Source organism: Atractosteus spatula, chromosome 7, assembly GCF_055471065.1.
Source record: "Atractosteus spatula isolate fAtrSpa1 chromosome 7, fAtrSpa1.hap1, whole genome shotgun sequence".
NCBI lineage: Eukaryota > Metazoa > Chordata > Actinopteri > Semionotiformes > Lepisosteidae > Atractosteus > Atractosteus spatula.
Window position 1 is genome coordinate 24,229,061 of NC_142712.1, and position 25,328 is coordinate 24,254,388.

Consider the following 25,328-nt stretch of genomic DNA (forward strand, 5'->3'; position numbering starts at 1 on the left):
ATCAATGTGTAAATAATAACCCACAAATGATTTTGCCAAGACTGTACCTGTGTGGTTGGTGTAGTTAGAGGCACATGAGTTTATTTTTCTCAGGTACAGCTTTGGTGAAAAGAGTGATAATTCAGCCACTAGGTTAAACAAATATTTAATGACAACGACAAGGTTCACACTAAATAACACACAACACAAACATACAACACACAAGTTAAACCATGTACAAACTTTCAAATAAGGCTTCCCGAAGGTCTAACATCCTAACCATCCAGAAATACCCTACACTGTTTTTAGTTTTTAAAATAACAGAAAGTCACCCTCTAAACCAAACATAATAGAACCTTGATTCTGCTAAGTGAATGGAAACCTATCTCCCTATTCTTAAATGCATCTAGTAACCAGGAGAGGCCATTTGTTAACAATGGATTCTTTACACAGGAAAACATACTGTAGTTTCCTGAAAACCACAGAATAGCAAGTTCTCTTAACAGGGTTGAAATAGCTCCAATCTGATCCTTCCAGGTGATATGAAACAAGGACGTCTCGCTTACCTCGTTTCTAGTCTCTTTTCTTCCCTTTTCCCCATTTACTTTCTCCTCTAGTAGTCTCCATTTTCCCCCTTTCTCTCTCTAGTTTTCTCCTTCCTGGCTTCCTGTTTTATGCTCTGTTCCTGGACTCTTGATAGACAATTTATCCACAGCATAGTTAAGTAAGGTAAACCAAGGTAAACTAGACAATTGCTTTGATCACTGATCCTGGACACTTACATCTCAGCAAACATCCCCTTGCATTGAAGCTGGAAATGTTGACAAGCCAGGTGTTACCCAATTTATCTAGATTTACTTCATAACAATACAAACATACAAACATATTAAAAGACTGCTGACTGCATTTAAACTTCCATTTTCACAATTTTTGTGTGAACAAAAAGGGTAGTCAATTACAGAATTAAAATTATTTTCTTATTTAGTCATATTGTTTCTTCTCAAAGTCTTTTGAAGACCTTGTTTTCTTAAAACATTCACTTCTTTAAAGTTAAAACACCTCAGAACATTACTAAAACTGTTACTGCTTATTCATTTAATTAACTAGACTAGCTATGCAATTGAGAACTTTGAATTTTGGAACCAAAGCCAGAAGACACTTGGCTCTCGAGGAGCCAAGTTTGAAACAAATGCAGTTTAATGATGAAGTACAAGGATCCCAATCCTAATCTATCAGTTTTTCATTCTCCACAATCCTATGCATGTTGATTGGTCAGTCACAGGTTTTGTTCATTATTCCAGGGCTGCCCAACTGCAGTCAGTGTCAGCAGGTTTCTGTTTCACTACAGCTTGTAAGGATGTAATCAAGCTGATCAATGAAGGCCTTCAGCTGTTGATGATTCAACATGATATTGATTGAAGGGTTGTAATTTAAAGGTCACCCAACACTGATTAAATGAATACATTCCTCTACTGAAGTTTCAAAGTTATAGGGATAGTTCACAGATGATCCTTGCCCTTAGAAGAACCGTGCCATTTTTGGAATTAGTGTATTTTGAAAGTATCTTTGTACTACAAAGTCTGAGCTGGGGCACTGCTTTCCAGAAAAAGTTTAATTTGTTAGACCATAACACAAAACATGTTACAGCAAGAGGTCTTATTTCAGTTTGTGTATGCTCATACCAATGATTTTGGTAAGGTAAAACCAATAGAAGCTTCCTGCAACCTAAAATTCGTCCTGCTAGCCAAACCAATTAAGCTTACCTGCCAGATATTATTTGTCCATTTCAGCCACAAAATGGCTCTAAATGGGTATGAAAATGACCAATTATATACATTCCACAAGGCAAAAGCTGACACAAACACAGACATGATGGAAGTATCACTAAGGAAACTTTCTTGGGCCACTATTTGGTCTCTAGTATTCTATGTAAATATTTGTCATAAAACAAGGATGTCCAGCCTTTGCTCTGGCTACTATCTGAAGATTTTTATTTCAACTCTTGCTCTTTTATTCCAACTTTATTCAGTGCTCTTAAGATACAGCATACAGTTACTATCTTTAATGGATCAATTAAACAGCATCTTTAAAAAGACCTGGAAAATTTGAAGAGACAACAAGAAGTGAACCACCAATCCACTTCATATCTTCAAGTACACCAAAAAAGTACTGTTAAATATTCCAATGTTAAGAAATATAACAATACTCCCATTAGACATCCTGTCAGACTTAGCTCCTTTGTTTAACAGAAAACCAGGAAAAACATGCCAAACCGTGAAATCATAACATTTTAATAAAACAAACAAAAGAATAAGAGGGAATCAAGTGGCAATGTGAAAGAACACTACAAGAAAACATTGTGTGCTCATATAATTAGATACTGCAGAATATAATTAAATAGATACAGCAGAGTCTCATAAAAAACATGGCCTCCAGTTTACAATGGAAATCACAAAGTTTTTAATATATATATAAATTACATACATTTGTATAAGACATGCTTCGTTTACTTTTTCCCCTGTGTGTTAACACAGACAAGCAAGCTGGGGGGGAAGGATAGCTGGTGATGTGAAATTATGCTAGAGAGAGAAGATCTGCTTCTACAGAACGAAAACTGAGCACCACAGCAGAAATGCACGGAGCTGGCATCAGGTCGGCTGGATGGTAGACAACCTGTCAACAACCCACCCCCCCCCATCCTTTTTGCTCCTGTTAATCTTTATTCCTGTAAAGAAAAGCAAAAAAAGACAAGGAAAACCCTGTTTCCAAAGAAACTCCCTGCCAAACTCAGTAACTAAGATGATATAATTCTGGACAGAACAGCCTTTGTAGACTGTCCAGGCTTTAAACAATCCTGGTTAGAAAACAGTATTGTCAAAAGGAGGAAATAGCCAAAGTGACTAAAATTTGAAAAAGGAAGTACATCTGAAAACTTCTGTTTGACGGTGCTCTAGGTTTCCTGTGACTGACAGGAAAATTAGTGGACATCATAGATGCTTCTGCCACTCGGTTTCTGTGCTCACCATCTGCACCCTTTATAAATAAGCAAGGTGAAGATTCAATGCTATTCCCTTAAGGAGAAGTGGAATTAAAAGAAGCCATTTAGAATGCCCAGGAAACACTCCAAACTTCAAATCTGTAGAGAGTGTTATTGTGGCTATTACAAAAAAAGGGCTGCATGGTTTACTCTATTATGATCAGTGGAATTTATTAAACAGAAATCTTAAAACTGGAAATTAAATGAAGTCTGAAGTCCACATTGAAATATGAAGCGAGCAGGTTACTATGGTGGGAGCATTGATGAACTCAGCTCAGCTTGGCCTCTCTATCCCTTTCCTCAAACTGGGCTTCAGACAGTATTGATGAGCTGTACACTGTGCTTAAATTTCAGTCTTCATTTTCTGCAGAGGAAACTATCCAACTGGCACTATGTGCTGGACATACCTATGACACATGGGCCCATGGCTACTCCAATCAAACAGGAGGTATTAGAGTGGAGGAACTAAAGCTTTACATTCTGTTTCTTTAGTGGGTTTGCAGAGCACAGGGGGTAAATAAAATAATACTTTCCTCAAGAACAGTAGAGGTATAGGGGTGCTGCTGGCTCAAGCTAGGTTATGGTGGCATTGAGAACAGCAGTAGTGAGAGTTAAGGCAATATAGGTTTGCACTACTAGGACGGGGTAGGTCACTTCTCCTGCATCTTCTCCAGGATGGGGACAATCATGTCAAATTTGGGCCTCTTGGCAGGGTCCTCATTCATGCAAATCTTCATCAGCTTGCAGATGTGAGGCGAGATGCCTGGGGGGATCGTGGGCCTCAAGCCTTCCAGGGCCACCTGGCAGCACAAAGTCCAAGAGTGAGAAAGTGATTCAGGCAGACATTTCAACACAGACAAGTAATAGACAGCCACAGCTACTGACAGGCAGTACTCTCCCATGTGCAAATAAGCATTGCTTCTAGCATTAGATATGCTGGAGCACGTGCTGTTAAGTGTCAATGTGCCGATGGAAGTTGATGCAGAGGACTAACTGGTGCCAAGTAAACATTCAGAGGGTTAAATGCAGCAGATGAAACATGTACATTGCTCACAAAATAATTGAGGGCTATGAGAACCTTTTGCAAACAGCTCTGTCAACCTACTTTCATGCCAATCTCCATGTTGGAGAGGTCAGCAAAGGGCACTTCTCGAGTGACCAGCTCCCACAGCAGCACTGCAAAGCTCCACATGTCAGCTGACCGGCGGTTTATCTCCTCTGGCTTTTTCTGCAAGGCTGTAGGGAAAGGCAACCGGGGTAAGAAATAGTACAAGACCAATACATTAATCCTGATACCAGAGCTGACTTCTAGTAGAGGTTTTAAGTTGCCTACCCTAAAAGGAAAACATACAAACAATAAATAACATTTGTTATACAACAGAAATCTGGAGTATCTAGTCAGACGGCAATGCTATTTTTATATTTTGGAGTTAAAAGAATAACTAATGAAGTTAAAAGGAGTTAATGAGTGCATTTCAAACCACAATAAAATTCAAATGTACTAGGTACACACAGCGCCATATTCTGCAAAGCAGAACGAAGCAACAAAATGTCCGTGACTTCATGAAGTGAAGTTTGTAAAGAAGCAGGCTTGTGAATATATCTCTTTTAATCCAACTGAAATATTGCTCTAGATTTCAACATGTTTTGTAGACCTAAATACTACTTGTTCTAACGTGATCTGCATTCAGATTTAACATTTCTGTGGAGAAATGCCTGCTACACAACCTGTACTTATTCTCTCATACATCACATTAAATTAGCCACTGTAGTGACTAGGGATGTGTCCCTTTCCTGCTCACATCACTATTCATGCAAACTCTGACTCTTGCCTGTGGCAAGACCAGGGGTTTGTGACAACATGGCAAATTTCAAGATAGCAAGACAGTACTTTGTAATTTTTTTTAATGTCAATTAATTTATTTTGTTACCAAGATTTAATAACCGGTCTGAGAAACTGGGACTGCAGTTCCCCTTTAAAACAGGACCCTCATGTGTTCGGTCCTAGGACCATTTCTGTAATATGGTTTCCTTGGCAATACTAAAGCTTTGGCTGGATGATTACATGCCCTTTGCTGTGCTATCCCAGTGAGTTATTATGTTTTATTAGCCTTACTGGCTCTACTCCAAGAATGCTTCACAATTCCACAAATGACTGACCCCCTCAACCCATTACAATTGGTCAGCTTGTTGAAATTGTCAATGACTATAAGTACTTGGGACTGGTCATTGACAAAAACCCAAAATGGGACACATGTTGTGACGTCTATAAAAAAGGCCAACAGAGACTCTAAGAAAACTCAGGTACTTTAAGGTAGATAAAACTATCCTTACATTTTTCTACAAACCATTCATTGAAAGTATCTTAACATACTGCTTCACTTGTTGGTTTGGTAACATAAGTACCGGTAATTGTAATAGGCTGGGTAAATTAGTAAATATAAGTGGCAAAATAATCGGGAATAATCAAATCAACTTAAGCATCCTTTACAAACAGATGGTGACTAAGAAAGCCATAAGCACCAGGGAGTGTGTCTCACCCCCTCAATTGTGAAATCACACTTCTCCCGACTGGGAGATGCCTCTGTGCCCCCAGATGTAAAACCAACAGACTCAGGAAATCTTTCATTCCCACTGCAATTACACTCTTAAACAATGCAAAGTAACTACCTTGTCTCTTGTTTCTTTTCTCCTGTAACACTTCTGTATTCTCTTCCCTTTTCATGATGTGTATTTGTCATTGTGTTGTGTTTGACTGTGCCATAAAAAAAAATTCCCCTAGGGGACAATAAAGCTTGAATTGAAATTGAAAATGTTTCAGTTTACTAGTTAATAGCTATATAGATCTATGATCAAAGTATGATTTATGATTAAATGTTTAGTCATAACCTGTAAATATTTTCAAGGCAGTTTTAATATCTTTAAAAAATTTTCTGGAATGAGAAAGCTCCTTAACTCTCTTTCTCACATGTTTTGAAGAACCTGGTTTCTCTGTATATGTTGGGTCTGTGCAGTGTACAGACTACTTTGGATAACTGTCCTATGTGTGCACTCAAGATTTTGGCTTGGACTGTGATTGCACGCGTGAAGGATGTCATGTATCCTTCTTAAGTCCATCAACAGACTTAAAATAATACAACAGTTAGCAAATGCGTTTACCCTCTGGCGCAACCCAGGCTGGAGAGTACATCCTCCCAGGGCACTGGAATGAAAACTTGACATCTGCCATACTGATCCGTGCTGTCATGTCCTCATCAATCTGTCAAAAACAAATAAACTCCAATTGTCTCAAACACCATGTTTAAAGAAAAAACTAGGTGAGCACAGAAAGAGGTGGTTTTGATCTGGCAGTGAAGGCACTATAGGAGAAGACATGTAAGGCTTTTTACGCCATATGAAGGAGGCTCTGTCATTTCCCTCCAAAATTATCTGGCTCTAAAAACGTAATCTAATTAATTGCACATGAAGTGTGGGGTCAAATCACAGACCAGGATTTCACAAAATGAGACAAACCCCTTATAGAAGTCCTGTATGCACAGTACAGTGAAAACACAAAACAATGTATTCATGACTGAAGTAGACCAACACGTATACTGCTAATCAATATACAATAGAGAAAAATAAAAATAGTGCCTACAGATAAAAAGGGTTACTAGAATTCCTACCACGTGAAGGCTCTGATGACACAAAAGCCCCCCACCAGTTAAATGATTCTGAGGCTCACTGTCCTTAGGCACAGCAACAGAAACCAGTATCAGAAAATCAGTTCTACAATGGCACAAATCAGAGTTAACCACATCACAACCAACCCAAACACCACCTTACCCATGGGGACACACATACGTAATCAAAACATGTAGAAACTAACTCTCACAAAGTACAGATCCAGTAACCACAGCTTGGTCATAAGAACTGGGCAACACAGGCAAAGACTTGAACTTTCTGCAGCACTACTTGTACTTCCCCATAATAACTTTAATAAAATAATAAAAAGGGTGTGGGTCAGTGAAAAGAGAGTGAGAGGGAGTGAGTGGGTCAGTGCAGAGAATAGGGATTTACTCACCATTATGCTCTTGCTGTTAAGATAATGCCGGGGGATCATGGGCTCCAATGTGTGTAGAAAGGCCATCCCACAGGCAATATCAAGCGCAAACTTCACTGCCTGGGTTTGGTCAACCACAAAGGCTGTGGGAGGGATGGAGAAAGCAGGAGAGCAGGATGGATAAGAAGATCAAAGAGTCTATAGTACGGTTTTATTTTACATTTCTCTTATAATGAATGGTGTCCAATTAAATGCTGAACATGGGTTCAAGTAAGAAGAGGATGCTATATATTTTCAGTTGAGGTAAAATGCAAGATTTTTTAAGCAACATAATTTAGGACCAGAGAAAACCTCTGAAAATCTGGAAATTGCAACCTCTTGCAATCTGGCAAGTCTGCAGGTTTCTCTGTGGAGCTAAAAACTGTACTTACTTGTCCCTTCATGCAGCACGTTGTACAGAGATCCATATGGCATCCAGTGCGTGATTATGATAGGGTGGGGGGCAGGTGGGGACTGGCAGGCTCCCAGCATGGGCAGGACATTTGGGTGGGAAAATATCCTGGACACAGGACAGGATGGAGAGGGGACACAAAAGTACAGAACAGAGGGCAGGAGGGGAGGCTTCTGTGAGACTTGAATTTCATCATTTTTCCAAACATGATTTAGTTTACATTCATCTTGAGCTGTATGTGTGTGTCAAATGCCACTGCAAGCCTTTCACAATAGTCAGATAGAGATAGCCCATGCTATTAGCTGTTCTCTGGCACAACCCCTGTGTTAACAGCCTGATAAAAAAAAACTAATTTATCTCTCTTCTGTGCAATACTTGTACAGCTCACATCCTCTTGCTAAACATTAGCAGTTCAGACTCTGCCCAATTGCAGAATGAGTCACAGTAACAGATATCAAGATTATTTACAAAATAATTAGCTCCCAGTTTGCTCTAAACAGGGGGACTGGTAGCTCCCTTATTTTATTTGGGGTATAAACGTGTCATATCTAGCATGTCCAGAGGCCAAGAGGAAATAGAAAGCGTCTTTGCCATATTAGGCTTGTGGACACTTGAGGGTACACTACACTTGAGGGTAGCAGCCGAGAGGACCTGCTACAGGAATAAAGAGACAGAGGGACAGGGGATCTACATGCGCTTCTTGGGATGGGACCTGGCACTGACCACAATTAGGCTGCAAAACTACCTGAGCTTGGGATACTCTTCGTTGAAGTCCCGACTTTTGCGTGTGGTCCAGTCACGGACTTTGAGCACCTTCACGACGATCTCATTGCCCTGCCAACGGCCCTGCCACAGCTGCAGAGGCAGAAAGAGGTCATCTGCATTGCTAGTGCTCTTGAACATCGCAACGGACACAAAATCACACCCAAACTGCATCCGCCTGCCCTAGTTAACATCATCATTTTAGCACACTCAAATGCCTTGTTTGAGTTGTAGGGATAAGGCCTATTATTTTATTTATAATTAATTGTTATTAAAAATCAAAGATTTTTTTGTGTGCATTGACCTAAATGGGCCTCTCTCTAAATGCAGAGGAATGTAGCCAAGAGGCACCTCTGATAAGAGACATGGTAAAGCTGCGCCAAAGCCAAACAGTGCAATTATATATAGTGCAGATGGGTTCCAGCCAGTCTATAGGCTCATTTGGACACGATCTTAAACTCACAGGACATGGTCAATTACCCAAAGGAAGATCCAACAATGAGAGATCTGTAGGGTGGGTACCAGAACCAAACCTGACAGCATATCACCCATAGTGTGATGTCATACCTTAAAAGCAAGAACCATTTTCGCTGGTTAACCTAATGGTTTCTAGTATCTCCAATTTAACCAGCTGTCTGGCTTTTCCCAAACATAATGACTGCAAGTAGTCCGAGTCAGAACTTAATTTTTCTTCAGGGTGAGAGAGTGAGCCAGATAGTACAGAATTCTGCCCGAGATATTATTTCTGAAATACAAGAAATCTCGTGTTCACTGTTATTTTCACCTGATCAACGAAATTCTACAGTTGGACTTTATTGTCGAAAATCTAGAATAATCAAGGATATTCTGAACAAAGCTAATGCCGGGGTTTAAAAGAGTTCCCCTTGTCTACCTTACGGCTGGACCCCAAGAAGATAAACTGTACAGCCTGTTTTGAACTCTGAGAGATGCTACTTTGGCAGTGCTGCCTGATTCAATGCAAACTTCAAAGCAAATCAAGGCAAAGTTCTCTCTCTTCTATCTGCATGGGGAACCTCCCAGCACAGAGCTGCTGCCGAGCTGGAATACTGACGAATCCACCCGTTTTATCAGCGGGAAGTTTTAACTCTTCAAGGACGTCTTACCAACTGAATTTTGAGTAAACTTCCTTTTCACATTATATTCTTCGAGAATTGAACTATTATTCCAAACACAGGTTTGATGTTTAGTTCATGATAGTAATTTATGTCTGAGAATGTAAATACAATTTAAATATGAGACCTATGAGCTACAAAGGAACAAGTAAACAAGTAAAGGTTTATTCCATGCTGAAAAGAAACAATTTTCCAAGAAGGTTCCACAGCTGAAATATTGTGTTTCTTTTCAGCATGAAATAAACTTATTTGTTCTTGCAGCCTACACATGCTGACGCAGCTACCTACTTGAACCTATGAGCTAGACTGTAACATGTAATAGTCAATACATGTTAACTCTGATCTTTGTTATCCCTGAGTAAACAATCAGTTATTCATATTACAGCAGATCATTTTATAAACATATTCAATTACATTTGTTGTTTGTTATGCATGTTACATCTATAAACTGTATATTGCATGTTTAGAATCTGTGTGTGAAACCGTAAATTATGTTTGATTAATTCTTAAAAGTCATCAAGTACTCTGATTGTTACAGTAAATTAAAACTCCACTTCACCTACAGAGTGCTCATCAAAAAACGATGGATGATGTTCCTACGCCTGCCAAGAGATAAGTCCAATTAATATGGAATCAAAAATGTCCTGCTGGTGCAGTGAGTGGCACACAATTCTCATGCATTGTTAGCTACAAATTTGTACCAATTCATTTCATTGTGTGTTTTGGTAATTTGTAACAAGCTGTGAAGATCAAACTTCTTCTCAGAGCAACAGGAATATTTAGCTTTAACTGCTATAAACCTATTAGCTTCAGGCATCCCCTGTAATGCTCTCTTCAAAATGTTTTCAAATCATAAATTCCTCTCCTAATGCAAGGCATAAATAAAGAATGGAACAGGACTGGTGACCTTGCCAACTCACCTCTCCAGAGTGGTTCTCATTGAGCTTGGCTGTCAGGGACAGCTGCTTATAGTCAATACCAGCATGTTTGTTCAGGGTGCCATTACCTACAGACCAGAAAGATTAACACAGTAGGGTTAACACTACCCTTATAAAGAGTACCATGGGATCTTTAATGATTAAGCAGTCAAGACATCAGTTTAATTTCTCATCTGAAGGATAGCTCCCCTTACACCATAGTGACCCAAGTCACTGTAATGGGGGGGCATTGACTCCTCCAGTGGGAAGAATACCACCTACTTATTAAAATAAATTATAGCAGCCTGTTTTTTCATGGTCTCCCATTCCCAGTACAGACCAAACCCAGATTTGCTTAGCTTCTCATCCAATATCTGATAAGAGCATGCTGTGGTCATAACATTTGCTTTAATATTATTTATAGCACTTGGCACAAAGCAAAGCTAAAACAAATGCCATGACCTCTTATGCACACGGTATGTCATTTGTGCAGATGAACAAGAAAAAGTGTTTATACTGTAAAAAAAGTACAATATTACCTATTAGATAAACTTCATATAAAGAACAGGCACAAGCAAACTGTTACTTTTTATAGGGGGCTGATACTTTGTGTAGCAACATAGTTGGAACCTTTACTTCATGTTCCATTTCTCAACAACTGTTGAAAAGGAATAACATAAGGCCATGTCCCAATTCTCGCACTGAGCCCTAAGCCCTTCCTACAAGTCTGTACTTCTGTGATGTAGCGTAATTGTGGACTTCTAAGTGCATGTATTCAAGGGTGCATCCTTATAAAAAGGGTAATGGGACACCATTGAATGACTTCACTCATTTTTATATGGCTCACTGTCAGAATGTGATCTGTTGCTGATGCTTTTTTCCAGCAGCTAAGTGCACGTTGGCCAATAATTAAAACAAATTGGTTTTTTCCATTCCCTGCTTGCAGTTTATAGAAATTGAATGCCTTCTTGTCTATCCCTGCACAGATGTAGTGACACATCATATTTATTCATGTTGACACAAAACAGGCAAACTAATGAAATCTTTGCAATATCATTCTCCGTTTATTCAAGGTTTTGTACTACTAAATACATTTCATATCGTCTTTTTCAGTACAAAGATGACAAAAGCATAAACAGCATTTTCATTCATGTTTATTTAAACCACACACCTTAAACTTGGCAATACCTCAAAGCTTTGTATGATTAAATGTGTACTATTAAATATTCTTTGTACAAAAGTAAACAAATATTCATCAGTCGAAATGGGGTGACTAGATAAAAGTTTTATGTCAAAACTTTATACCTAGAATAGATACAGTATGAACCTAAAGTTGCCTTATGAAATTGTTTTTACTTAAAATATTAGGAGTTTTAAAACTGTAAAATAGTACATTTTGACTACCACATTAATATTTTATTCTCCATGGCACATTCTCTTTGCTTTGATTGGTTAGAAAGTGAAATGTCACCCTTCAGCGGAGTTCACTCCGATGCAGAGAGGGGCATATTAAGGGTGCGTGGGGGCACTCATGAACACCCTTGTGAAACACAAATTAAAAAATGGGACACCCTAAGCCCATACAGACTTGAGCGTGAACACAGATATAAAGGCTGCAAGATAACAAGTGTGTATATTGCAACAGAAAATATTATGAGTTTTAAAACTGTAAAACGTTTATTTTTACTAAGACATTAATATTTTATTCTTCATGGCAACTTGAACATGAAAAGAATTGTGTGTAATTCCCTCTAAGTCCGCTCCAATGAGGACTTCAGAAAGGGGCACATAAAGGGTGCATTGGGGGCACTAGTGAGCACCCTTGTGAAACTCTTGCAGACTTGAGTGGGAACACGCTTATAAAGGGTGCAAAACCGTCACACTAAGCCCCAAGCCCTTGCTTCCAGCACTGCACTTTTGTGACAGTCACATCATTGCTTTGGATCTTTTATCCCACAATATTAAAAGGTTTTCCACCTCCCTAATAACACATCTCATGATTTCATGGGGCAGATTATATTCATCATGAGTCCATGTAAAATCTTTGATAATTCCTATACATATAAATTGATATTTAAATAGATGTTTCTAGAGTAATTATTTTACACTGCTTTTTCACTGTGCTAGTATCACATTTTATGTCAGATTTGCATTTGCTGGTCATGATTAGAGTAATTTCACAGGAAAAAAATCACATCCACGAGCAACAGATAACACATTCCAGAACAGTACAAGCTGAGTGTGTTCATCCGCTGCATAGCTATATTTCACAACAGTAAGTCGTTTTGAGTTACAGACTCCATAAATGATTATATGTGACTGGGAATGTTTTAATGATGTTGCTACATAAGAACATTTCTGTTCCATACTTAACCTGACACTGAAGTAGCGGTCTCTGGGTTCTCTAATTGCATCTCTGGCATAAAAACTTGGATGACTCAAAACAATTTCCTTCACAAACTGAGACAAGACTGAAATCATGCTACTTAGATCCTCCCATCATTTATGTAAAGTCAATATAGTAACCCCATCAGTGGATGGCACTGTGCTTGAATTTCAATCACATTTGAAGAATTTAGGGGTGATATTGATCCTGGCTTGACTTTTGATTCATGTACAGAATTCTGTAAAAAACATTCTTTCATCTTACCAGACTATGTCAACTGTTGTCTCTGTAGCATAAAATCTGGTCAATACATTTGTCTTTTCTAGAATTGATTGCAATGCTCTACTCACTCTAAATCTACACTGAATGCGAATACATCTGGAATTCAGTAGCCTGAACTCAGAATCCTGATGACATCACATGCAAGCAATCATATTATGCCCATCTTGGAGTCCTCACACTGGCTTCCTATCAGCTTTCAAGCAGACTCAAAATCTTAATGTTTGTCTATAAGGCCCTACATGGCTTGGCGCATCAGTAATTATCTGACTTATAATCTGTCTACTCCCTAATTTGCAACCTTTGTTCTCCTGACTTTGGTTTCACCCAAGCTTGTTTATTCATTGGGTGACAGGGCCTTCTCCTGCTAAACCCCATAGCTTTGGTATTTTCTACAAAGGAATATAAGAGTCAGCAACCCTGAGTGCATTTTAATCTAAACTCAAATTCTTTCATGTATAAAGGCTTTTATTTAATTAGTGTGTGTCAAATCCATTTTCTAATGATCTTGTATTTTCTACTGCACCTCTAACCATGTGATTATTATATGCTTATTTTGTAATTTTCTATCTTTATAACATTTTCACACCAGCTGAAAAGTGCTTTAAAATGCTACTTATTATTATTCATTGGCTTGAACCTCTCATGTTTGCATCAGAACATTTTTAACTGTTTAAGCAGAGGCTCCAGCTGTAAATGATCTTACAAAGAATATTTTAACACTATCTTCCCCTTGGTCAATACAATAATTTTTGTAATTTTATTTTCCTCCAACACGGAAGGATTTTAAACAACTTAGAAAATGCAGACCTCCCTGTCTAACATCTTTAACGTGAAAGGGTGAGAGAAAGAGGTGACTCACGGGGTCGTGTTCGAGTAGTGCCCTTCCAGAAAGTGTCCTTGTAGGGTACCTTGGTCAGACTCTGTCCCAGCTTCTCAGCCCGGTCTAGAGAGAGTATATGGTCAGTCAAAAAGAGGAGAGAGGAGAAGGTCAACCCTAATTGTTTGGTAATTCATTGGTCATGTCAATCAAGGTCTTAGAATCTGATGCGAAACAGTTGATTTAGAGAGGAGACTGAACACGGCAGAGTCACAGGACAACACTGCTGAAACTCACAACAAATCTTATAATCAGTATGTACTGCTGACAGGGCTTCATAGGAGTCTCAAAAGACTTTTTTTTAATTTACATATCTATTTAAGCACACCAGTATGACAAACATTCTGCAAAACCACACATTCCTTGTAAGTTTCTGTTTAAATGTTTTTTCTCAGGTGAGGTGATCTCAGTTCCTCTACATTCTCAGAACGAAGTTTACCATCCAAAGTAATGGTCTGCTACATAAGGAATTTTCTTGCCACACTCTTTACAGTTGAACAGCACCCAATTCTATACTACCGATGCTGTTTATCATATCCTTAATTTTGATTCAATCTTTACTCTAGTTTCAGAATAAATATGGTAATAAATACTATTGCATTCATCTTGATTCTCAATAATCACTTTGGATTCTGGACCAGGCCAAGTAACTGCTACAGCAGCGCCCAGGACTCCCCAAGCACTGGCATGCTGTTGGCTGAGTGCCAGCCAGACCTGGGTAAGCATTTGTCTACCAGGGTTCCCACAGCTATCAGAGCAGCAGTGACTCCTGTGCCATGGTTTTCTTGCTTTTACTTGTGAGGGTACGGTGACATCAGGGGAAGCGGTGCCATTCCTCCAGTCAGCTAACTCTCCTGCAAGGCACGCGGCATGTGAAACGCCAGATGTTTGTGACCAGTGGGCTTATCACAAAACTTTAAAGAGGAAAACATCTCTCTGGGTGTAAACAAACTGGAAATTGTATTGGCCGATTGCCAACTCCACAGTTAAAGGAGCTTGCTTACAGGAGTTGGAGACCTGTGGTAAAGGAAAGATTTCTTCAACATTTTTAAACAGCACTTAAAAAATGAATTCAGTTCCAGCTTTCCTATCCCTCTGGGGATTAGTAAAGGGTTGTCTTACCTCTGAGGATTTCCCGGAGGTGTGGCTTGGCCTTGTCCATGGGCATCTCCCCATACTTGTTACAGATGCTGACCTGAGCACCACTATTTACCAAGTCCTGGAGTGAAAACAATGCAGATAAAATGATCTTGAAGAGAAATATTGACATATTTTTCCAACAGCATATTAAGAAAGTGAGGATTACAACTGCCGGAACTACGAATATGGTTTGCATTCCAGGAATAGCCAGAGAAAGATATGGTGCTTGTAATCACCTTTTCATCAGGCTTAAATTGATGTTAAAAAGCAAGGGAAATTCATTCATTGCTTGACACAGCTTATAACTAAGTAAGAGACATATTCAGTCATCTGTTTCTTGAACAAATGCAAACTTCCAACACTCCCATGAATGTTAACCATAATATCATGCAAAATAATAATAATAATAATAAAATAATAATAATAATAATAATAGCACATAAAATACACAGAATAAACAAAGAAATGACAGACCTAACTACATGTTTGCATTTAAGCAGAAATTTCCAATGAAATGACAGCAAAAGAAACCCTGTATTAGAAAAATAAATCAGTCCCAGGGGGCACATGTTGGTCATGGGTCTCCAACCCTGGACCTGGAGTCCTGTTTCTAATGAATGGGTTATAGTTTTAAGTCACTGATCAATAAAGCAAGTCACCATTTATATTATGAGTGCTGTGGGGTACTCAGATTTCAATCCTAAATTCTCTGAATTACATAATTTAACAAATTACCTACTTAATCAATCCTGATTACATTGTTCTAGTGTTTAGACATTGATAACCTATTTAAACCCTAGAGCAGTGGTTCTCAAACTGTGGTACGCGTACCGGCAGTGGTACGTGGCGTGCCGCCCGGTGGTACGCCAAATGACCCTGGAACTGTGTTGTGTGTGCTGAAAAATCGGGACAGGTTTTCATATTTTGTATTTTAATACGTGTCGAATACGCAGCCTATGTACTACGATACATTGCGTGCTAATACTACAGTGGACACAAGAGATACTCTGTAATTCTATACCACTCTATAGGAATGCGTGCTATGGATGCAAGTGACCAATTGTATTTAAAAAAAGCTACTGTATCTCCAGCAAATAGGGAGAAAGGAGAATGTGCATGATTTTGGAACAATGCCAACGTTGTAAACACAGGAATGCATAGAAATACGTCCTACGAACGCGGGTAATCTTCTGAGCACACGAAAGCGTGATAGCAGAAAAATATTTAATAACTGTTCTAATTTGAGAAAAATACACAGAGCGTCTCTGTGTTTCGCTCCCATGCGCATGAAATAAAAACTTTAAATAAATACGGAAATAAAAACGGAAACGTGGAAAAATGCAAGCTTGCGGATTGCTAAAGCAGGTAAGCTACACTATTTTGAAGAACCTTATTTACCGTTGGCAAAAGAGCTGACACGTATTAAGTGTGGAGAAAAAGCTGCTAAACAGCTCGACCTGCTGCCCCCCTCCCCATGAAAGACACAGTCATTCATAGAATTATTGAAATGAAGGATTATATCAAACGTACACTGATAGAGCGCGTTAAGATGAGCAGATTTTTTTCACTGCAATTAGATGAGTCTGTAGTCGATTCGGTCAATTTGCTCGTTTACGTTAGATACGAGTTTGAGGGTACGTCCCATGAAGACTTTCTGTTCTGTAAACCGCTACCAACAGGAACTACAGGAGAGCACATATTTCAGCTTCTGAATGAATTTATCGAAGAGAATGGCCTCGACTGGATAAAATGCGTCTGAGTTTGTACAGACGGTGCTAGAGCAATGACAAGCCGACATAACGGTGTAGTTGCACGAATTAGAGAGGTTGCTCCAGAAATTAATGTACGCATTACAACATCCACCGCGAGACCTTAGCCGTCAAGAAAATGCCTGATGATTTAATATCTGTTAGACTCTGTTGTGAATTGTATCAAGGCTCGAAAAATTAATTCACCTCTGCTTTGCTCAACTAAACAGGCTCACCCCTCTCACTGAAATGGTGCTTTTTTATTAGTTGTTGTTAATGTTTTTTTTCCTGTAAAACACTTTGAGAAGCCACCTTTAAAGGCGCTATATCAAATAAAGTTTATTATTATAATATTTATTATATGTGTGTGTGTGTGATTGTGTGTGCACATGCACGCTCATGTTGGTCATTGAGAATTTGTGGGGTTCCTATGAGATGATGACTTGTAGGTGGTACTTGGATGCTTTTGTTGGATTAGGGGTGGTACTTGGTCCAAAAAGTTTGAGAACCACTGCCCTAGAGGATTTGGTCTTAATCCGCAAGTACAGTTAAAGAATTTTAGAATAGCAGTACTGGTTTCCAAGCTATGGCCATTAATCATAAATCATACTTGCTAACTTATCACTGCTTAACTTATTAAGCATTTCTTAACCAGTTAGCAGTGATGTCAGTTATATACAGTGGTGTGAAAAAGTGTTTGCCCCCTTCCTGATTTCTTATTTTTTTGCATGTTTGTCACACTGAAATGTTTCAGATCATCAAACAAATTGAAATATTAGACAAAGATAACACAAGTAAACACAAAATGCAGTTTTTAAATGAAGGTTTTTATTATTAAGGGGAAAAAAAATCCAAACCTACATTGCCATGTGTGAAAAAGTGATTGCCCCCTAAACCTAATAACTGGTTGGGCCACCCTTAGCAGCAACAACTGCAATCAAGCATTTGCGATAACTGGCAATGAGTCTTTTACAGAGCTGTGGAGGAATTTTGGCCCACTCATCTTTGCAGAATTGTTGTAATTCAGCCACATTGGAGGGTTTTCGAGCCTTAACCGCTTTTTTAAGGTCATGCCACAACATCTCAATCGGATTCAGGTCAGGACTTTGACTAGGCCATTCCAAAGTCTTCATTTTGTTTTTCTTAAGCCATTCAGAGGTGGACTTGCTGGTGTGATTTGGATCATTGCTCTGCTGCAGAACCCAAGTGCGCTTCAGCTTGAGGTCACGAACAGATGGCCAGACATTCTCCTTCAGGATTTTTTGGTAGACAGCAGAATTCATGGTTCCATTTACCACAGCAAGTCTTCCAGGTCCTGAAGCAGCAAAACAGCCCCAGACCATCACACTACCACCACCATATTTTACTGTTGGTATGATGTTCCTTTTCTGAAATGCTGTGTTACTTTTACGCCAGATGTAATGGGACACACACCTTCCAAAAAGTTCAACTTTTGTCTCGTCAGTCCACAGAGTATTTTCCCAAAAGTCTTGGGGATCATCAAGATGTTTTCTGGCAAAACTGAGACGAGCATTTATGTTCTTTTTGCTCAGCAGTGGTTTTCGTCTTGGAACTCTGCCATGCAGGCCATTTTTGCCCAGTCTCTTTCTTATGGTGGAGTCATGAACACTGACTTTAACTGAGGCAAGTGAAGCCTGCAGTTCTTTGGATGTTGTTGTGGGTTTTTTTGTGACCTCTTGGATGAGTCATCGCTGCGCTCTTGGGGTAATTTTGTTTGGCCGGCCACTCCTGGGAAGGTTCACCACTGTTCCATGTTTTCGCCATTTGTGGATAATGGCTCTCACTGTGGTTCGCTGGAGTCCCAAAGCTTTAGAAATGGCTTTATAACCTTTTCCAGACTGATAAATCTCAACTACTCTGTTTCTCATTCGTTCCTGAATTTCTTTGGATCGCAGCATGATGTCTAGCTTTTGAGGATCTTTTGGTCTACTTCACTTTGTCAGGCAGGTCCTATTTAAGTGATTTCTTGATTGAGAACAGGTATGGCAGTAATCAGGCCTGGGTGTGGCTAGAGAAATTGAACTCAAATTGAACTGCAAATTGAAATTGAAGCTTTCCAAAGATGTGATAAACCACAGTTGATTTAAGTTTTAACAGGGGGGGCAATCACTTTTTCACACAGGGCCATGTAGGTTTGGATTTTTTTTCCCTTAATAATAAAAACCTTCATTTAAAAACTGCATTTTGTGTTTACTTGTGTTATCTTTGTCTAATATTTCAATTTGTTTGATGATCTGAAACATTTCAGTGTGACAAACATGCAAAAAAATAAGAAATCAGGAAGGGGGCAAACACTTTTTCACACCACTGTATGTCACTCGATAAGGAGGGATTTTGGATTCTAGCTTCCTTATCTTATCTTTTACACAAACATGATGTCTTTTGTTGAAGAACCAAAATTAAGGATAAAACATGTATTTCTACTTGACAGTATAAACATAACCCTCTTGCTACAGGGTTATGAGAGGGGAGCTGTAAGGGTTTCTGCAGTCTGTAATTGTTGCACTCTGTGTCAATCCTGCTGGACATTCCCAATACAATTCTTAAGGCTGCCTTTCTAATGCAAAAAAAAAGTGCTAAACTACCATTGTTTGCATTATGCCTGGTGCATATTTCTAGAAAAAAAAACAGGTTGCATTTAATAATCATTGATTACATTATTCATCAAAAACCATAACAGCAACTTTGGGTATAAAACATGCAAACTGCTTTTCTTGTTAAAGCAACACAGCCCCAGTCCACAAAAGACATAGGACAGAAGTGGAGATTAGCATGTGGAGGGCGAACTGACCTCAGCAACAAGGTCCTGACCCCAGAAGCAGGCGTAATGCAGAGGAGTGTTGCCATGCTCATTGGCAGCATTGGTGTCAGCCTTGCATTGGATTAGCTGGAACAGAAAAAGAACTGTCACTCACACAGCCACCATATCTCATATATAGCCACTTCCACATTGCTGCTGCATTACATTGCTGCACCCACCTCTCCCTACACTATGGATATTTTACTGCTCATTCACTTTTCGATATGTTTTTGTATTAATTTAATAATGGTGGGTTGTTAGCGCTGTCTCGCTGCTCTTGGGTTCTTGGGTCAGTTTTGGACTGGAGTGCCTTCTATGTTGAGTTTGCTCCACATATGCTGGCTGCGTTTGATTGGTGACTCTAAATTGCTCCTGCCCATGTGCTGTGATGGACTAATGCACTTTCCAAGGTGTGCTATAACACCAGGAATAAGAACCTTTCTAGCACTGGATGATTAACTTAATATTATAACTAGTACGAACTGTAGACAAACTGTGCTGTTGTGTAGCCTAATAGCACACAAATGTTATAACCACTGCAGCTGAATTCTGCTGTTTAATACATATGCTGTATATTCTGCCTGCAATTCTATCTTCCCATAAAACAGATGTCAGTACTGACACTAGAGGTTGCACCTCAGTTCCCAGCAGCCTAACTAGACGGTTTGCTTGACACTTGTTTTTTACTGAAAACAATTAAGGAGATTTTCCAAACCAAGAACTGAAAGGGGAACTACACTGAAATGCCTGTAGTTGTACGGTTGTAAACCATTGTAAATGTTTAACAACCTGTTTAACCACTGAGCACTCAAATGTTCTAGAACTACTACACCTTTTACTATAGGAAGTAGTGATCTACAAACTGCAAGGTAATGCCTCTATAGTTCAAGTAGGTAGCTGCGTCAGCATGCGCAGGCTGCTTCAGGTGTGAAGACAGCTCCCAAAGAAGGCTCCACAGCCGATACATTGCGTTTCCTTTCTTCTGTTTACAGAATGGAATAAACCTTCACTTGTTTCTTTAATGCCTGTATAGTACTGATGACACACTGGCAACTGAATGTCGCCAATTGTAATACATGTCAATCTGGAATGGTACAAGTGTAACCCGCCAGTATGAAAGACTTTCTTAGATCTTCCACTCTTTTTAGCAGCATTGCATAAACAATAATTTGATGTTATTTACCTTGCCAACAATGTCACGATGACCATGGCTGGCTGCCAGGTGTAGAGGTGTGTCGTCGCCTCGGTTCATGACATTGATCCGCGCCCCTCGCATGATCAGCATATCCACCACATTGGAACGGCCCTCCCGGCAGGCCCAGTGCAGAGGACTGAAACCATGGTCATCTCTGAAACGGGGGGGGGGAGAATGTTACTGCACATAGAGAGCAAGGCAGCATAGTGATGGTAATGGTAACCATATTAAGTTATAATTTACACCAAGCACTTCAGAACACAGGATACCTGCAAATTGTCACTTGTAACTGGTCTGTACATAACGTTAAAGGCCTAGCCAGCTGTGTCTGGGATTGCAGGTGACACAAACTGGCAGAGTCAGCAACTTGACTGGATACCTGAAGCAAAACAAACAAACTCTCCCTGTCAAACATAAGGATCTCACAGTATCTCAGAAGATGAATGGGTCTTGACACATGGGAATGTCTCTTCATTTAAGAACAGTTACAAGGGAGGAATGACTTTTGATGCAGCTGGCTTATTTGGTAGTTTATAGCTAATTGATATGATAGGTCTCCTTCAGCCATTTCTGAAAAGAATCCAAGGTAACAGTTTTGACATGATGGCTCAATAACTTGTTCTGCACTCCCACAACCTCTTGCAGGACTTCCAGCAGAATAAAGCTAAGGCCAGGTGGTAACTAGATTACTGAACTAGCTTGCAAAGTGACTAGAAATTTCAATATGGATTCATGCACATTTGTTTGGCTAGATTACACCAACTTTCGGCCAGGCAGTCCACCAGTACTGTATAAAATGGTGGGAAACCCTGCTTTGCATAAAGAAGTCTCCTGTTCTGTGGAAGTTCTATATACTATGTCCACTTGTACCCTTGGTTCTTGTCTGACTGTTTATTGTGAAGAAGACCATTGGGTCAACTTTGCAGCTTGCTTTGTGGATTTCGAATACTATACTTTTGAAGACTAGAGGTCCCTTCTTAGTCTTTTAGTTTAATATTAAAAACATTTAGTTCCTTCAGCCTCTCAGTATAGGACATTCCCTTTAGTACAAGAAGGTATCTGGTTGCTCTTCTCTGGATCGATTCCAGAGCCATGACATTTTACCTATACCTTAATAACCACAATTATACCCAATATTTTAAATGATAGCATAGCAGTGTGCTTTTGTTTAGCTTTTTTTCTTGCTTGGCAACACTGTCTAGATTATGTAAATTATTTCTAAACCTAAAAACCTTAAAAAGCTTCAAAACCTTCTACATAAGTAGCCTCTTCTATCTCAGTGTTTTCTATTTTGTATTTATAGTTTATGTTTTTGTTACCTGAATGCATAACCCTGCATATATCTACATTAAACATTGTCTACCCAGTCTTGAAAATCTTTTTGAATATGAAATTACCATTTCTACAATGTAAACTGTATTAGTGAACTATGTTCTCAGCATCCCTCTAAGATAGAACTGCCTTTACACACAAACAGTTCAGAACAGGCCCAAAATTAATACATAGAATGACTATTGTAACAAGTCAGCACTGACTCATGTGGCGAGTAAGACCCATTGAGTAAGACTGGTTAGTCAAGAAGTAGACAGACACAGCATTTCTTTTCAAATTCATCGGTCTTGCCAATCTACTTCACCCTGAAGAAATAGTCTCTGAAAAGACAGGAAAAATCTGATGGGGTTCCAAGCACTGGATGGCAATCACTCTACTATTCTACAAGACCTGCACATACAGTAATCACAGCACCATGTGGAAAGTTTTACCTCTGCAATGCTATGCAGGTAAATAATGAGAACAGAAACTCAAAGTGACAAAAAACCTATAGGTGAGCATCAACGGCTTCTCTCCTCAGATCAGGAGTTTGAAGTCTATCTTTAAAGGACTGTCTCCTAAAACCATCTATCCATCTCTAGTTGAAGAAAGGTGATTCAGGAAAGAAGGAAGAGTTCTGTTTATTTGGCCATATATGGGCTGACAACTCTTCCCAGCTAACTCTTTATTCCTGCAGTCTAGTTCTAAAAGTGTCACAAATAATATTCAACCCAATTGCCAGGATGATACTTGGTATGTTGTGATTCAAATTCATCTGGGGATTATAAATCTGTACCTCTAGCTGAATAGGCTTCACTGTTGTGAACACGTCCAACATGTAACCGATATCCCCCTGTCAATTCAGAAATGGGTGTAAGAAATTAAGTATTACTATACCATTTCAGAGCTTAGGAACACCATTAAAGAAATAGATAACTGTAAACCTTCAGTTTAAAACATGTTAACACATCTGACAACTAACTATGAAGGTATCAAGAGGATACACTAAGAAAATAAAACAAAACCAAAAAACAATCCAGGAAACAGGTATACTCCTTAACTTCAGATCATGTGTTATATTCTGGGTTGTCAATTGTCAAAAATATGCAAGGGTTAAATTTTTAAAACAAAAATGTTTAATACATTAATAAATCTATCCCGAAAACTGACAGATTAATAAAATCACGCTTCTCCAGCTAACATCAGCTCCATCTGGATGCTTTGTCTGTCTGTGAGCAACACAGATACAAGTCCCCAGGTCCCCCACCCCCACACAGTGCTGTGCAGTTATTTCAAGCCCTGCCAGCTGCTAGTTCAGCTCAGGAAGGGGAGCAGAAGAGAGGGGGGTCAGATGAAGGTTCCCTGTCAGCACCCTGTATATCAGAGTGCCTGGGTCTGGCCTGAGTTGTCAACCCACTCTGCTAAGGCAGTTTAGGGATCGTGCAGAGCTCGCCTGCAGAGAGGGATATTAGAATGAAACAGCACTGGACAACTCATACAGCTCCAATTTTGTGGTATAGTTTACTTAGTGGTGAATTTGTGCATGTAGTGTAGCAAGAGTTCGCCTAAACTATCTTTGCCTCAATACATTACACCAATGTATTAATGAAATTAATTGAAATCTCTTTAAATTTAATTAAACCTAGAGAGATAGCAGTAGCAAAGAACCCAGGTAGAATACCAGATCTCATGCAGGCAGTGCTACACATCTGCAACTCTACAGACCAATTAAATTAATTTCAGTGGTGGGGTTAATGATGTAGCTGTGCAGCTTTGAGGTCCTAGGCTCGATTCCCAGCTGGGGTGCCTGTCTATGAGGAGTTCATGACAGTTTCCTCTGAGTGCTCCAGTTTTCTATAATCTCCCAAAGGCAAATCTTAGGGTTAAGAGGACACTCAAAGTTGGCCTTTGCTGAGGTGGTGCACGTAACACAACCAGTACTGGCAATGGGACTACAGATAAAAGGACTCTCAAAGGACTTCCATGAAATGGCCTCGCCTTATCTACTGTCTTTTCAATGTTACACTTTAAAATAATGTCTGTGCATACTTAGCCCACATAAAATCAAAGAGAAAACTCAAAGTTGAGTTTCATCTCTACATTTGATGGTGCCATGTTAGTGGCAGCCTGCTACAGCAGCTCTATGTCTTTTTGTTTCTTTCCGTTAGTTAATGCTAGTGTGTTAGCGTTTTTTCTTCATACCCTTGCCGGCAACTAGATTTGCGTCACAACATGATAGATACTAGGAAGCTGAGATACTTTTTCTTGTTTTTTCTGGTACTCGGACCTCTGTTTCTATCGGGTTGCAATGCCGATAGCTACAGAGGCATTGTCTACATGCGGGACCAGCTGATCGCGCTAATGCGTCCGGCTCTACTCACTGGAGAGAAGCCATCAGTTCCGGAAGAGCTGAGGAGGAGAAGCCGAGGCTGTAGGGCTGGTGAGACGCAAAAAGCGAAGAGAAGGAGATTTAAACCCTATCTTTGATCATTATGGAAAATGTGAGGTCCCTAATGAACAAGATGGACGAACTGGGAGCATTGGTGAGGAGTCAGAGGGAGTATAGAGAATGCAGTATCATGTTTCATGGAGACGTGGCTGCAGGAACTTATTCCAGACTCGAATGTTACCATTGGTGGCTTTCAGACGGTGCGGGCGGACAGAAACACCAAGAGCGGTAAGAGGAAAGGAGGGGGGCTCGAGGTGCTTGTCAACAACAGATGGTGTAATCCTGGACATATTCATGTTAAGGAGCGCGTCTGTAACCTGGACATTGAACTGGGTGCCATAGGACTGCGTCCATACTATCTGCCGCGGGAGTTTAAATGCGCCATCTTTGTTGTTGTTTACATTCCACCCACTGCAAACGCAGAGGCAGTGTGTGACGTCATACACACAGTCACAGCCAGGCTACAAACAAAGCACCCTAGCGCTTTTATAGCTATTTCAGGGGACTTTAACCACGCCTCTATTTCCATCACTTTACCTACTTTCCACCAGTTTGTTAAGTGCCCGACCAGAGAAAACAAAACACTGGACTTATTATATGCCAATGCTAAGGATGCATATAATTCCACAGCCCTTCCCCCCCTTGGCAGATCAGATCACAATCTTGTCTTGCTTACACCACTATACACGCCTATTGTCCAGCGCCAACCTGCAACAATGAGGACTGTGAGGAGATGGTTTCAGGAGGCTATGGAGGATCTACATGGTGCTTTGGAGGGTACCGACTGGGATATGCTGT

The 25,328-nt window shown here is 39.7% G+C and overlaps 1 protein-coding gene across 1 annotated transcript in view; it reads right to left on the bottom strand.

Annotated features, from left to right (window-relative positions):
• Positions 1-1,951: 1,951 nt before the first annotated feature.
• Positions 1,952-25,328, bottom strand: part of ilk (integrin-linked kinase) — a 34,525-nt gene continuing 11,148 nt past the window's right edge. The window contains exons 3-13 of the mRNA XM_088920654.1: positions 20,759-20,924; positions 19,567-19,662; positions 14,989-15,085; positions 13,849-13,932; positions 10,325-10,410; positions 8,255-8,364; positions 7,490-7,617; positions 7,080-7,201; positions 6,176-6,275; positions 4,122-4,252; positions 1,952-3,816 (exon numbers count right to left, since the gene is read on the bottom strand). Coding sequence (XP_088776780.1) covers positions 3,667-3,816; positions 4,122-4,252; positions 6,176-6,275; positions 7,080-7,201; positions 7,490-7,617; positions 8,255-8,364; positions 10,325-10,410; positions 13,849-13,932; positions 14,989-15,085; positions 19,567-19,662; positions 20,759-20,924 — 1,270 coding nt within the window. The 3' untranslated portion in view covers positions 1,952-3,666. The remainder of the gene's footprint in view (positions 3,817-4,121; positions 4,253-6,175; positions 6,276-7,079; positions 7,202-7,489; positions 7,618-8,254; positions 8,365-10,324; positions 10,411-13,848; positions 13,933-14,988; positions 15,086-19,566; positions 19,663-20,758; positions 20,925-25,328) is intronic.